This window comes from Malus sylvestris, chromosome 17 (assembly GCF_916048215.2).
Source record: "Malus sylvestris chromosome 17, drMalSylv7.2, whole genome shotgun sequence".
NCBI lineage: Eukaryota > Viridiplantae > Streptophyta > Magnoliopsida > Rosales > Rosaceae > Malus > Malus sylvestris.
In genome coordinates this window covers 27103667-27118273 of record NC_062276.1, presented here as the reverse complement: position 1 = coordinate 27118273, position 14607 = coordinate 27103667, and the positions used below count along the sequence as shown (strand labels likewise).

General features: G+C 34.4%; 1 protein-coding gene across 1 annotated transcript; it reads right to left on the bottom strand.

Moving 5' to 3' along the window:
• Window positions 1-4209: 4209 nt before the first annotated feature.
• On the bottom strand, window positions 4210-10432 carry LOC126611213 (cinnamoyl-CoA reductase 1-like). Its single transcript, XM_050279409.1, has 5 exons — window positions 10116-10432; window positions 9682-9836; window positions 7593-7778; window positions 6368-6720; window positions 4210-4657 (listed from the first exon to the last, which is right to left on the bottom strand). The coding sequence occupies exons 1-5, from the start codon at window positions 10252-10254 to the stop codon at window positions 4471-4473; spliced, it is 1020 nt and encodes a 339-aa protein (XP_050135366.1). The 5' UTR covers window positions 10255-10432; the 3' UTR covers window positions 4210-4470.
• Window positions 10433-14607: the final 4175 nt, after the last annotated feature.

Below are 14607 nucleotides of genomic sequence, written 5' to 3'. Positions count from 1 at the left end.
GCTACTTCCACTAAAAAAGAACACATGTAGCGCTTTACATACAATTTATCTATCGTCACATGATTGGAGAGATAAGAAAATGGTATGCAACCAGTTGCACTTGAGCTCACATCACATCGGGGGAGTGTAGGGAAGGTTTCAAATGTAAGTCCAACCATATGGTACAAAGTCTCATGTCTTTCGTTTATAATCCAAACAAGTATATAACATGTAGAAAAATCGTATATTGTTCATGTGACAAATGTTTCACATTGACAAAATAGATCATAATTTAATACTTTTTCTCTAGCGAATCCTTTGTTTACTAGACCAGACTCATAGCAATCTATCAAATACTTCATATTTCTCGAGTGATTTTTTAAACACAACATTTTGCATGAAAAAAATGTCTCTCTTGAATAATTAGGTGTCTACTTTTCTAATGTTACAACTTGAAAATTAACATCCTTCACTACACGTAGTTCTTTGTAGACGGAGGAGAAAATTGCTTGTAATATTGGAGTTACGAGTTTACGCAACAATAAAATAAAATACAGTTGGTGGGGTTAGAATTGAACTTGAGTACGTACATTACATGGGTGAAACTTCGAAGAAAAAATACCCCCTTTTTTAATGGCGGGATGGGATGTTTGTTGAGCAGCAGCAACATTATGGTATCTTTTCAACCCTTCCTATATGGCCAGTACATACGGTCAAATATGCACACTATTTATAATATGTTCCTTCCTTATACCTTGGGGTGGATGGAAGTAAAGACCAAGGTCTTAAATTTCAAGTAGACAGGGCATGGGCCCACTTCAATAACACCGATACTATCCCCACTTGGTCACCTACTAAATCCGTCAGGTGTGGGGTTTTTTTCACAAAAGACCTCGGTGTTAGTTAGAGTGGGGTAATTCTATATAAATGGCTTGTTCTCAAGCCTTCTGGGCGATGTGAGACAGATTAATTCTAACACTCCCCTACACATGAGACCCTATTTTATGGATCACATGTGAAGTTCCACATATCAGCAACTACGTGGAGCCAAGTCGAGGCTCACCCGTTTGTGCGGGGCCAATGGGGACCCACCCATTCACGTGGCATCTCTTGGCCTACATGGAGCCAAGTCGCTGCTCACCCATTCACGCGAGGTCAAAGGGGACCCACCCGTTCACGTGGCAATACGAGCCCGTCCCCTAGCTCTGATACCATCTTAAATTTTAGGTTGACGGACTGAGGGCCCACTCCAACAACACCAATACTATCCCAGGGCCACCCGAGTTCGAAAAATATACATGTGAAGGTTTTCCGATGACCTTCTGAATGTTATTAAGGATCCCTTTTGTGCCCATTAAATGTTCGATGCAATGCATGCTAGGCATATTTCGACATGTTGCGTTGACAATACTCGACAAGTTCTCTCTATAGTACTCATCAGATTGCTTCAGCGCATGTCGATATCTATTGACATGTGCATAACAAGCACACCAAGTGAATAAACTGAATTTTTTTTCTTTTTTTAGCGCTTCACACTCTTTTCCTATCTAAAAAACTTGTATTTAACACTAGGATCCCCAAGGTTTAAATCTTGGATCTGTCACTGCCTATACCTATATTTAGGATAAATTACACTTTACCACCTCAGGTTTGGGATTGATTTCAATTCCTTACAACATCTTTAAAACATTTCAATTTCATACCTCAAGTACTATTTTATTTCAATATAATACATCCGTTACATTTTCCATCAATTGGTCCGTTAAGAGCTGACATGACTGCCACATTTGTGCCATGTGGCTAAACCTAATAAAAAATTTTAAAATATTAAAATAATTAATTAAAGAAAAGTAAAAAAAAAAACAAAGAAACCCCAAAACCCATCATTTCCCCGCCCCGACCCCAAAAAACAAATAACACCTTAGGTTTCTTCCACTGCTCGCGCGTAAGAATTTCGGTGTACCTTGAGAGTAATTTTGTCATTTTGATCCAAAAATCCACGTTCCGCCTCTTGATTATTTTTGGCTCCACATGAGCTACTCCACATTGTTTCTTCCTTTCTCTCTCTGGCTTTTCAATTCCAGAAAATCCGTTCTAGAAATCAGAGGGCAATGGAATCAAAAACAAAAACCCACAAAATTGCAAGAAACCTAGAAGAAAGAATGGTCCTTGCAAGACTTCGAGATCGGAAAACCCATCCCCTCCACTCTCTTCTTCTTCCGCTTCTTCTTCCCTCTCAACCCACCTGGCGATGCCGTGAAGAGTCCCGTCTCGAATCCGACTTTTCATGGCAAAGCCGACAGCGAGGAAGAAGGTTTTGTTGATGGGGATCCAGGTCGAAGATCCAAGACCAAAATGTGGCGGGCGGCGAGGCGGTCGGTTTGCTTCAATTTAGAAGATTTTTGGTGCCTGTTTTCGCTGGAAACCATGACTGATTTGGTGAGCCACATCCAAAACTACGAGGTCCGATTCTCCCTTGAGTCCCTTTCTCCCTATTTCGTTCCAGAACCCCTCTACCCTTTTTTCCCTCTTTCTGTTCTAGAACACCCCCCACCCTTTTTCCTCTGCAATTCTCCCCCGCAGCCCAACTACAAAACCTACTACCAAAGTCTCCAACCATCTCCACCTCCCTCCCATTGAGGCAAGACCATTTCCCCCGACAGTTGACGTTGGCGATGGAGATGTCGGTGGGCAAGGATGGAAGAGTAAGGGGTTGGCGGGTTGGAGAAGAAGGAGAGAGATGGGGAGGTGGGGGTTGGGTTTTGCGTTTTCAATTTTTTTCTTTAATTAAAAAATTATTTTTTTGCCACATGTGGCACAAATATAGGAGCCATGTCAGCTCTTAACGGATGAATAGATGAAAAATGTAACGGATGTATTATATTGAAATAAAATAGTACTTGAGGTATGAAATTGAAATGTTTTAAACATGTTGTAAGAAATTGAAATCGACTTCAAACTTAAGGTGGTAAGGTGTAATTTACTTCTATATTTATTACACGCGCACACACACATATATATAGGAATGTGATTTTCGCACAATTATTTTTTAACTTTTAACACGACTTTCTTGATTTATGATCATCGAATTAAATAATAAAATGAAATAAAGAGTTAGTATTAAACAGAGAAGCGTGTAACGCTAAAATGACTGAAAACCATTTCCTTATTAATATTTATATGGTATAATGCTCATGCAGGCTTACGAAATACATACGCATGGCATCATGGGTTTTGTTTGGTCCTCATATAGTGGAGTTTCCTTTGAAAGGGTCAGCATTACAATTGAATATTTATGACTGTTTAACAATATAATCGACCAACTTCGCACAGCAAGTGCTTCACCAAGAAACCAACCAATTGTTCCTTGGTCGGTAGGTTACTTGTATATATCTTTCCCTTTTATTATTCCACCCCTTTTTGAGTCATCTAATTAGCCGCCCTACAACGGCATCCAATCCCACAGTAGGAGGAATTTGAGGCCTCAAAGTCCTAAACCAGTTCAAATAATTAAATTCTTAAATGAAGTTGCAGATAGAGTTGGCACGTTGCCTCTTCGGATCCCAATAATCTGAGCCCAATGATCATTTGATCCGGACCGTTGAAATTTGATGTAACGACTACAATTATTATAACTTTTAGAGGGACTCTCTGTTTATAATCGTTCGTTCAAATTTCAACGGCCCGGATCATTTGATCCTTAGGCTCAATTTATTGGGATCCGGAGGGGATCAGATTCTGTCTGAACTGAACAAATATTCTCACTGATGTGATAGAGAGAGCGTTGTTAGGAATTGTGAATCAAATACAATTGTCGCACATCAGAAAAAGTAATTGTCCTTCTATAATATTACATATTAAGTGGTAACTTCCTAAATTGTATCAAAGTATTTTGAGATAAAAGATCACACCTTCAGATTAATAGTACATTGAAAATTCCAAACTGTTAAAACAATTTTGCACAATAGCATTTGCTTTCCTTTTAAATTTCTTTTTATCCATTTGCTTATATGGAGAGATTATGCAGTGTATTATGAATACGGCTCGGTACTTAAGTGTCATAAAATAAGTGAGAAATAGTTTTTTTTTCAAGTATTTATCCACTTGTATAATGACACTTGATATATAAAGGTATGTTCCTAATACACTAAAAATCTTTCCTTGTCATGGGGATGTTTTCCTAAACTTATGCCATGCAAATCTATAATTAGTAGGAAATTACGAAAAGAATTCAGAAATTAACCGTTTCCAAAGATACTTTGGCTTAAGAGTTATATTGACTTCATTACAAAAATTTATTTGGTTCTCAGAATTCAGAAATGGGACTGCAAACAACATCTTTCCTGAAAACTGTGCCCTCTACTAGAACCTAGTATTAAAAATACCATCGCAGCTTTATTATAGGGACCAAAATAAGATAAGTATTTAAGCAAACAAACAATTAAGGACTTGAACATATTCATGCTTCTTATCTTTTTATACTATTATAAGTTAAGATTGAATTTTAATGGAATCTTGTTCTTGTTTTGTAGGGACTGGAAGGTGGCCCTTCTCCTGCAAGCTCTTGACAGTTTCATACAGGGTATGTTTGACTGGGGTGAACTCCAACCCTAAGTCTCGTAGCTTCTGGTTTGTGAACTTGTATGGTTCTGCTCTGGGTTTCCCATTATCTTTACACCTGCAAAGTATATATTTGACATATTAGTTTAATCACATAAAAAAATAAAAAACACCAAGTAAACTAACAAAATGCAAATACATATCAGAAGAAGCTATCAATTAGTACGACGTAATCACTCTTTTAGATATGCTCAACAAAAAATACAAAAGAAGTAAACCAATGATTAGCAAATATTTATTTTTATTGAAATATAGTTTAAGAACACAAAGGTCGTGCGATGTCAAGTGCCTTCGCCCATGAGCGGTAGGTCTCGGGTTCGAGACTTGAGAGCAGCCTCTCCATAAATGGGGGTAAGGCTAGCCGACATTCATCTCTCCCAGACCCTGCGTAAAGCGGGAGCCTTGTGCACTGGATACGACCTTTATAGTTTAAGAACACCAGTTAGTCTTCATGCAGAAGACAGTATTATTTCCTGAATTTTTGTTTGACCCACTTCATTTCCTGAAATGGGACCTAGTAATGGTGAAATATTGGCATCGTATATATTCCTAAGATCATTTAGAGCACTAAATCATTGAACTTGCATGGTGGCCTAACAAAGGGGATAATTTTTTTTTTTTTTTAGTCAAAGGGAATTTTTATAACAAAGTTCAGAATGACAAATTACAAGGATTTTGCAGCTAAAAGCGAGAAATAAAACAGCCCAAAAAAAAAGGACAAGAATTGTCTGCCCTTCCGTGCCCTTCTGTTTTGTATGGTCACGGTTAAGCCACGTCAACATTTTATATTATTTTTTTATAGAGATAGTAAGACAAAAATGAATAGTAATATAAAATATTGACGTAATTTAACCGTGATCATACAAATAGAAGGACAAGAGAGCGCAGACAATTCTTGTTCAAAAAAAATATCGGTACAGACAGGACATATTGGTAAGTAAAGAGAGTGACATATTGGTAGGTAAAGAGAGTGACATATTGCAAAGGATAATAAAAACTAAAGATAATCTCAGGGTGAGGTGGAGTCTCGTAGTAGGTAAGGACTCATTAGGTCCACAAGTATATTTATACATCACTATTTCAACTTTTTTGGTACTAAATTTTTCAATTTGTGGAGTCTTTTGTGTAGACATGTCAAAGCTGGTACAACTACTACTGCCCCACACCGCAACAAAGCTCATGCAATCAAAAGCTTACACATGTCTTCCATAATCAGGTGTCAAATCATGCAATCAAAAGCTTACACTTATATATATATATAATTCAACGCATGTCGATATGAATATTTCTCCACTTCTAATTTAAAACATTAGGATTTATTTTATGATTTGACACCTGATTATGTGTGTGTGTGTATAAGAGTAACCCAACAAGTCTTACTAACAATTAAAAACCCTAAAATTCAGAAGTTGAATGTGTATTTGTAGTATGCTCAGAAGTTACTCAAGAAAATAAAGCCTAAACATTTGTGATCTTTTATGGCCAATTCCATGGACGTCCACCCTATATTAGATCGATGCTTAAGAGTCGTCTACGTATGCATAACAAAAAAATCAATGCCTTAAAATTGTCTAGGCATACATGAACGACTGTAATTAGCATTTTATTTTACCAGACATCTTATCTTTGTAAGAAACAAAAGTCACAAAACTAACCTAATAACAACATTAATAACAGTGGTAAAAACAAGAAAATTTACTATGTATACTCAACTACTCAGTGAAAGGGTTTGTACCAAAATTGACAAGGATAACGATGTTACACTTACTTGTTGGGAATAGGGTATTCCGGGAAGAATTTTGCCAGGATTTCCACCACGTCGCCCCGGTGGAGCACACTCTCAGCACAAAGATATCTGCCGGAGGCAGAGGGTGTCTCATAGACCAGAATGTGAGCCAGTGCGACGTCCCTAACATGCACATAGGCCTGAACTGAATTGGCATATGTCTGGGTTGAGCCTGTCAGGTACTTGAGGATGTGAATGGTGCTAGCGTTGACAGTTGGTTGCAGAAGTGGTCCGAGCACCAACACTGGGTTCACCACCACCACGTCCACCCCTTTCTCTTTGGCCTCAGCCCATGCTGCCTGCTCTGCCACTGCTTTCCCATAGCAGTACCAGTTCTGCAATTTAATTTTTATTTGTTAATTCATTGTCAAATTATCAAAAGTAATATAAATTATATGTTGGGTTTTTTTCTATATTGATTTTTCTTTCCAAATTGTTTCTTTTATATTGTTTTTGCATGTTCAACCAAGTCTATACTCATGCATCCCAATTGACTAAAAAAATTATTTTTAACTAGTAGATTTTTCTCCAACTTTTGATCACAATGCATATGTATATTTTCATTCACTACAAGAAAAATGAGCAACAACTATCATATTTAGTAATTATTTTTGCAGCTTTTGTTGGATAATGATGCCACCAATAAGAAAATGGTGACAAAAGCCAAAAAATAGGTTATAGTTACAACAAAATGATGACTAATACGTTATATATATATATATATATAGTGGAAGCCTTTAAGGTAAAGGATCCCCATTTTTCAAAAAAATTAGGGATATCCTCTTGACCGTTAGATTTGGTTTTAATGAAATCTTGTGGTTGAGATTCTGTGACCTGTGATTCAATCTCAATCACAAAAATTCATTAAAGCCAAATCTAATGATTAAGAGGGTGTCCACATTTTTTTTGAAAAATGGGGATCCCTTCCCTTAAAGGGTCTGTGTATATATATATATATATTTGTCACCATTTTTTATTTACAGCATCATTGTTATTCTAATAATAGTTACAAAAATAGTTACTAAATAGAGTAGTTGTTGCTTCTTCTTTTTTTTTCTTTCTTTTTTTCCGATGATTCTCTGCTGTGTTCTATCTAATATATAATAAGTATTTTATTGGTAGATAAACATAACTACTTCATATTAATAAGTGATTTTTTTTTTTGTTAATGAGAAAAGAAATTATATATAATTATGGCTCTGCCAACCTTGGTGTTCTTGCAAAATTCAAGATCACTCCAACAAGACTCATCAACCACCACATCAGGACCCCTGGTGGGGTCCATGTACACCGCACCGATTGACGACGTGAAAACCACCCGTTTCACCTTGGCTTCCGCCGCTGCCTGAATCACATTCTTGGTTCCGTTCACCGCGGGCTCCACCATTTGTTCCTGTATATACATATTAGGCTAGAATTAATACTATTTTTGGGATTGCATAATCATTTATTATTTCTAAAGAAAATAAAAAAGGTCAAAAATTTTCTATTTCTAGTAAAAAGTACAGTGATTTCTTTCTTTTGTGGGTTACGTCTAAGTTCAACCCCTTATTATTATACACATTGCTTAGCCTAATATTTTCCCTCGTTTGTTCAAAAAAAATAAAATGAAAATTGAATTTTGTATTTACCAAATTTAAGATAAATATCGACATACATGCATACTTCCATTCTTTTTTGGTCAAACATGCACTTCTTATCAAATTTTTAATATTTGAAAGTATCTGCTAACATCTACTTTTAAGAGTCGTGATGGTATGATTCATCAGACTTTCTTTTTCATTTTGTCTTACAACTTGAATTGTGTAGCATGATAATTAAAAAGAAAGCACTACCATGTGACGTTCCAAATCAATAACAAAATATCTTGTATGTAAATTTCTCTAACATAATATGATATTATTACTCATGACACCATATTACCAGCGACATATAGTTTCGTTTGATTGAGTTCCAAGTTTACTTTTTGTCCAAAAGTGCATCATGATGAAGTGCCAATAATAACTTCTATTTAAAAAAAAAATCTCAAAAAATACGAAAGAGGAAAAATATCCACCAAACCAATGCCCATCAACCAAATTTTCCTTTTCTTTCTTATCTTTCTTTTGGAGGTCCACAACATCACCAGAGGAGGTGTTTGGGGTGAGGGAGCGAAAGGTGCAGTTGCACAAGACGCTCAAAATTTTTGTCATCTAATGTTATGTAATGATGTTATATATTTAAAAAATTATTTTTGTTAGTACTTTAAAATTTCATTGTGCATTCCTTATAAGAGTAAATTTTTTTAATTTCTAAATATAAAAGGGTAATGCTAGGGAGACTAAATTTGTGAACTAAATGATGAGTCACCAATAGGAAATAATCATGTTTATCAATGCTTAAGTAATAATTCAATCATTAACTTACATGTCATTTAATTTACAAAATTTTGTCTAGAAATTTAATATCCTTAGCATCTCACTCAATATAAAAATTTCTAGTGCAATGAGATATTCTAATTGTCAATAATAACACCCTAAAAACTATAGTTTTCCAATTTTATTATATAATAAGGTTATATATTCAAGTGAAGTTAGAGTTTTGAAGTTTTTTTATTTTTTTTGTTTAATTGTTTAAGATTGAACTGCTTTTTATTATTTAGTGAATGTTATATTTGTAGCTTTTTTACTTATAATTAATGACATTTGTAAACTTACAATCGGTGAATGCTAAAATTTATTTTGATTTAAGTTATTGTCTTCTACTATCAATACATTGTTTTACTTTTTTTAATACAATCTTAAAAATGAGCCCTCTAAAAAATTTCGTACAGCCCTCGGAAATCAGATACGGCCCCGAACATCACCATCGACAAGCAGTGCCGTCTGACAGAGAACCGCACTTATTAATACTTAGTTTTTAAGGGTCCACAAAGCAATCAATTAGGGAGGATTAGGAACGTAAGGCTTTGGTGCAGGGGGTTGGTGAGGAGGAAGATGTCTGCCTTCTGTTTGGGTGTCTTTCTCATCTTTTTTTTATTTTGTGCGATCACGGTTAAATCACGTTAATATTTTATATTAATTTTTTTTATAGAGATAATAAGATAAAAAGTAATAAGAATATAAAATGTTAACGTATCTTAACGACAGCACAAATAAGAAAGAAAGGAAAGGGCATCCAAACAAGATGGCAGACAATCTGCCTCCGGTTGGTGAATGGTTAAAAGACAAAAAGGAAATAGCGTGCACATTTTCCATGATTTTCTCAGCAACCAAACAGAAAAGCAGAAGAGAAAGTCAAGGGAAAAGAAAACTCACTGGATCATCCGTGACAGGTGATGCTGTGTGAAAAACTCCATCACAGCCATTAATGGCTTCTTTGAGGCTGTCATAATCAAGGAGATCAGCTCTGCACAAAGTTAGTCTCTCTGCAGCTCCTTCAAGCTCTCTCAAATGAGCATTCTTTGGGTCATCTATAACCAAAACCAAAATAAGAAAACCACACAAAAAATAAAGGATAAAAGCACAAAGAACAATAACTGATGCACACGTCTTGCAACATGGATGGCATGTTACGCTGTCAAATTCTGAATTATATCTACCGAATATTTTGAAACAAGAACTGCCCGTGCAAACATAATTAAGTAACCAATAATTATAATTCGGTCTGATAACAACGTAACAACATAACATGTCGAATTATCTGTGAAATTGTGAATGCAGGCCTAGAAGATGTTAATGATTTGAACTACCGGGGTTTCTCAAGGTTCCTCTAACAGTGTAGCCTCTTTCGAGCAATAGCTTCACCATCCAAGAAGCAATGAAGCCTCCAGCTCCAGTGACACAAATAGTTTGGGCGTGGCCGGAAACTGATGAGCTATCGGCAGGCATCTTGGTTATTAGCTTTGTTTCCGGACGAGATACGATACAGATTTTCTTTTTTGGGGTTGTTGGGAGCGAAAGAGATAAGAACAGAAGAGACGAAAGGGAAAGTTTGAAGTGCGTTTGTGATGGAAGAATGGGGAGGCACAAAACAAGAACAGCAGCTAAATGTGGTTTTATAAGGAGGAGAGAGCCCACCAGACTCACCTACCGCCGTTAAAAAGGTTCGAGAGAAGAGACAGACAGACTTTAACCATTTGCTCTATCTTACAAGTGGAACGGATCGAAGGAAAAATGTGACAGGAGTAACATGACTTTTTTTTTTCTTTAATTTGTAGAAAAAATGATATTTTAGTTGGTGTTATTAGTGGGGTTTTAACTGACTGGTTTTAGAATTCTTAAGTATGAATGCAATCATAGGGGTTGTAAATGACTAGTTTTAGAATTCTTACGTATGAATGCAATCATACTTTTTTTTAATATTTTATTTATGAAAAAATATTAGGAGGTGGTCACATTTTAGAACCAGTGGAACGGATCGAAGGAAAAATGTGACATGAGTAACATGATTTTTTTTTTCCTTTAATTTGTATAAAAAATGATATTTTAATTGGTGTTATTAGTGGGGTTTTAAATGACTGGTTTTAGAATTCTTACGTGTGAATGCAATCATAGGGGTTGTAAATGACTAGTTTTAGAATTCTTACGTATGAATGTAATCATACTTTTTTTTTATATTTTATTTATGAAAAATGTTAGGAGGTGGTCACATTTTAGAACCAGTAGTGGTAATGTTTAATATGGCAAGTGATGTACATGTCATGTTAATTACTATTTACATACAAAGCAAAGGATTTACTCTCATTGGATATTGATTATATGCATTTGTCACATTTGTGCTATACTATAGTAAAAAAAATGTGATATATCCTAGCAATTACTCTTCATTTACATAAATACATACATAATATCAGATCCTTATTATAAGTGTTAACATGACATGTAATATTACTGTCGCACATCAAGAAATTCCATAACATGACATAGAACGTGTTATGGTGTTGTTCGTTGGGAGAATTTTTCGATATCGAATTGGTTATGTTTGATTTATTCCAATTAATTTTGGTGTGCACCCAACATTAAATAGATCTGTTTTTCTTTTGTTGGAAATTATATCACCATTTATCTAAGGAAAATTTTTTAACACGCATTATCTCACTCTACACTCATATTGTATTTAATTTATTTTGGCTTAACTGGAAAAACAGTTCTTGTAGTTATAAGATAGTCAAATAATGGCCTCTGTTGTAAAAAAATTAAAACTTACACCCTTGTGATCAAAGACCATTAGCAATTTAGTCCATAAGCAAAACTCCGTCAAAATCAATTAAAATGAAAGAGTAAACATATATTTTCGTGTCCATAAGCCAATACCTCTCCCCTCTTCTCTATCTTATGTTTCCTTACTATTGTCCAATGTTTTAAAAGGCTCACCTCAGAGCGTCCAAACGTCTCTGTTTGGCTGCTTTTTTGTTTTTTTTTTTTTCAACTCCCAAATCCAAATTTTGGGTAGGGTTTTAACTGCCTCATATCTCTTCCTTGCACTATCGTTTCTCTGCCTTTTTTTATTATTTTTTTTATAATGGATGTGTGCTTTGTCTGCATGCATTGTTATATGTGTACTCATTGTGTTTTTCATCCTCTATTATATATATATATATATATATATATATATATATATATATATATATATATACATATATATGCAGTGGCGGATCCAGGATTTTAAACTCGGAGGGTCCCAATAATAAAGGTCAAAACATTTATAGACAAAAACAACATTGAAAATTTAAATATAATACATTTCATTCAAAAATCATATGCAAAACAATATTACAAATTATAAAATCATAATTCAAGTGTCCATTACGAGGTTTCATAAGTTACTAGGAAGTATCTAAGTTATTGATTATCTAATATGGACCACTAAATTTAAAACACCGATCAAATAAAACTCTCCCCAAACTCTCACTATCTTTCTAGCCAAACACACCATTTTTCTCTTTTACTAGTTTCCAAACATCCACTTTCTCTCTCACTAAGAACACAGTTGCCATACCTCCACCAACCGCCTCCCGAAGCCATGGCAACTCCACCCCCAAATTTCACCAACCCATGACAGATCATATCCATCTTACTAACCTTATGTAGGAAATTTCACCCATAAGAAAAATTACTAAGGTGGTTGAAATAATTTGGGGAAATTTGGACTTATGTACTGCCCCGCCAGACGATAGATGGAGGAGAAGTGGGTGGCACCGATGGATGAGACCATGGCAGAAGCAAGGAGGAGAGAGGCTAGAAGGGTCTCTATTTTCTTTCTTCTCCGTGCGCGGTCATCTTCTCCGAGAAGAAGACAGCCACTGCAACTTACAACCTACAACCTGCATAGACCTCATGCTCGAGTACAAGGGGTCCCCGAAAAATTTCTAGCAGCGATTTAGGATCGCCAACGGGTTACTTATAACATGGGCACGTTCAATTTTACGATGCATTTGAATTTTTTGTACATTTGGTTTCTCGGTACATTTGGAACCTAAACGTATCAAAAGAGTTACATGACAATGCCACGTTTGGTTTTATGATACATTTGGATTTTATGTAATTTTGATTTCTCGGTACATTTAGAATCTAAACATACCAAAAGGGTTACCTGACAATGACACATTTGGTATTATGGTACATTTGGATTTTCGGTACTTTTGATTTCTCGATACATTTAGAATCTAAACGTATCAAAAGTCAGTACTTTTGTTCTCAAATGTACCATAAGTTTAAGTATAGTTTTTATGTATATATACGTAAAATTTTAATTAATTAATTAAGTTTTCTTAAGAAAAAATGTATTATGACTTTTTGCATTGAGTCGTTTTCAATAGAAAATTCTTTTTTTTAATACTCATAATGAGGAATTAGTTGAATTAATTTTTCTATCTTATTTATTGAAAAAGTCATTTAATGCGTATTGAAGAAATTGGTTAAAAAAAAATTAAATTCTTATATTATAGGCAGTTAGTTGCTAAGCTACCTTACACACCTCTATATAAATGCATTTAAATTAATGACATGAAAATGAAATAAATAGAAAATTATTGAGGTAATAATTGGGAATTAGTTGAATTAATTTTTCTATCTTATTTATTGAAAAAGTCATTTAATGCGTATTGAAGAAATTAAATTCCTATATTATAGGCAGTTAGTTGCTAAGCTACCTTACACACCTCTATATAAATGCATTTAAATTAATGACATGAAAATGAAATAAATAGAAAATTATTGAGGTAATAATTGGGAATTAGTTGAATTAATTTTTCTATCTTATTTATTGAAAAAGTCATTTAATGCGTATTGAAGAAATTAAATTCCTATATTATAGGCAGTTAGTTGCTAAGCTACCTTACACACCTCTATATAAATGCATTTAAATTAATGACATGAAAATGAAATAAATAGAAAATTATTGAGGTAATAATTGGTTAAAGCACCTTAATCAAATCTTTAAACGGAATAAATGTATAATCTTAAAACTATAGAAAAAGTACAGGGCGTTCTAATTTTCTCTAAAATAAAATGGAAGAAATCGAAGAGATATGAAATGGATATATTGCATCTCTTTTTACCGTAAACACGGGGGAGAGCATTGAGAGAGGTAGGGATGAAGACTGACGGAAGTTGCCGTCGTCAAAAGATTAGGGAAATACGGATCTATTTAGCTGGAGGAAGGGGTGATGTAATTTCTGTATTTTAACGGATCCTCAATGGAAAACTCAATTTTGGGCTAAATTGATAACGGTATTGGTTTAAGGGGTGATGTAATTGTGTCATGGTGAGCCAATTATAGAATATGGGTCTATAGATAAAAAATTAAAAAAAAATAATAATAATTAGTTTCAATCCCATATCATCTTTGATGGTAATTGTACAATCGTGTAAAACAGATAATTCGCATCTAATAGTTAAATTAGATGCAAGTGAAGCAATATAAGTTCAAATAAAAATTTTCTTATAACAAATCCAATCCAGTTTTCTATAGTTTTGCTACTAAGATTAATTTATCCAAATCATGTGCATATTTTTCAATAATTTTCTATTAAGTTTCTTCTTCTTTGTCTTTTTGAAGAAGTAATCTTCCTTTTTGGTCGCTAAACACTCTCAAATAGCCAAATACACAAGCAATAAGTGCAAATGGCAATCCTTCTCTTTGTTGGCTCAATTACAATACAAATATGCATGATAGTTATCTAAGTTAATTTTTAGATGAAATCATTTAGAAAGATAAAAGGGGCATTTTTGAAATTTTCA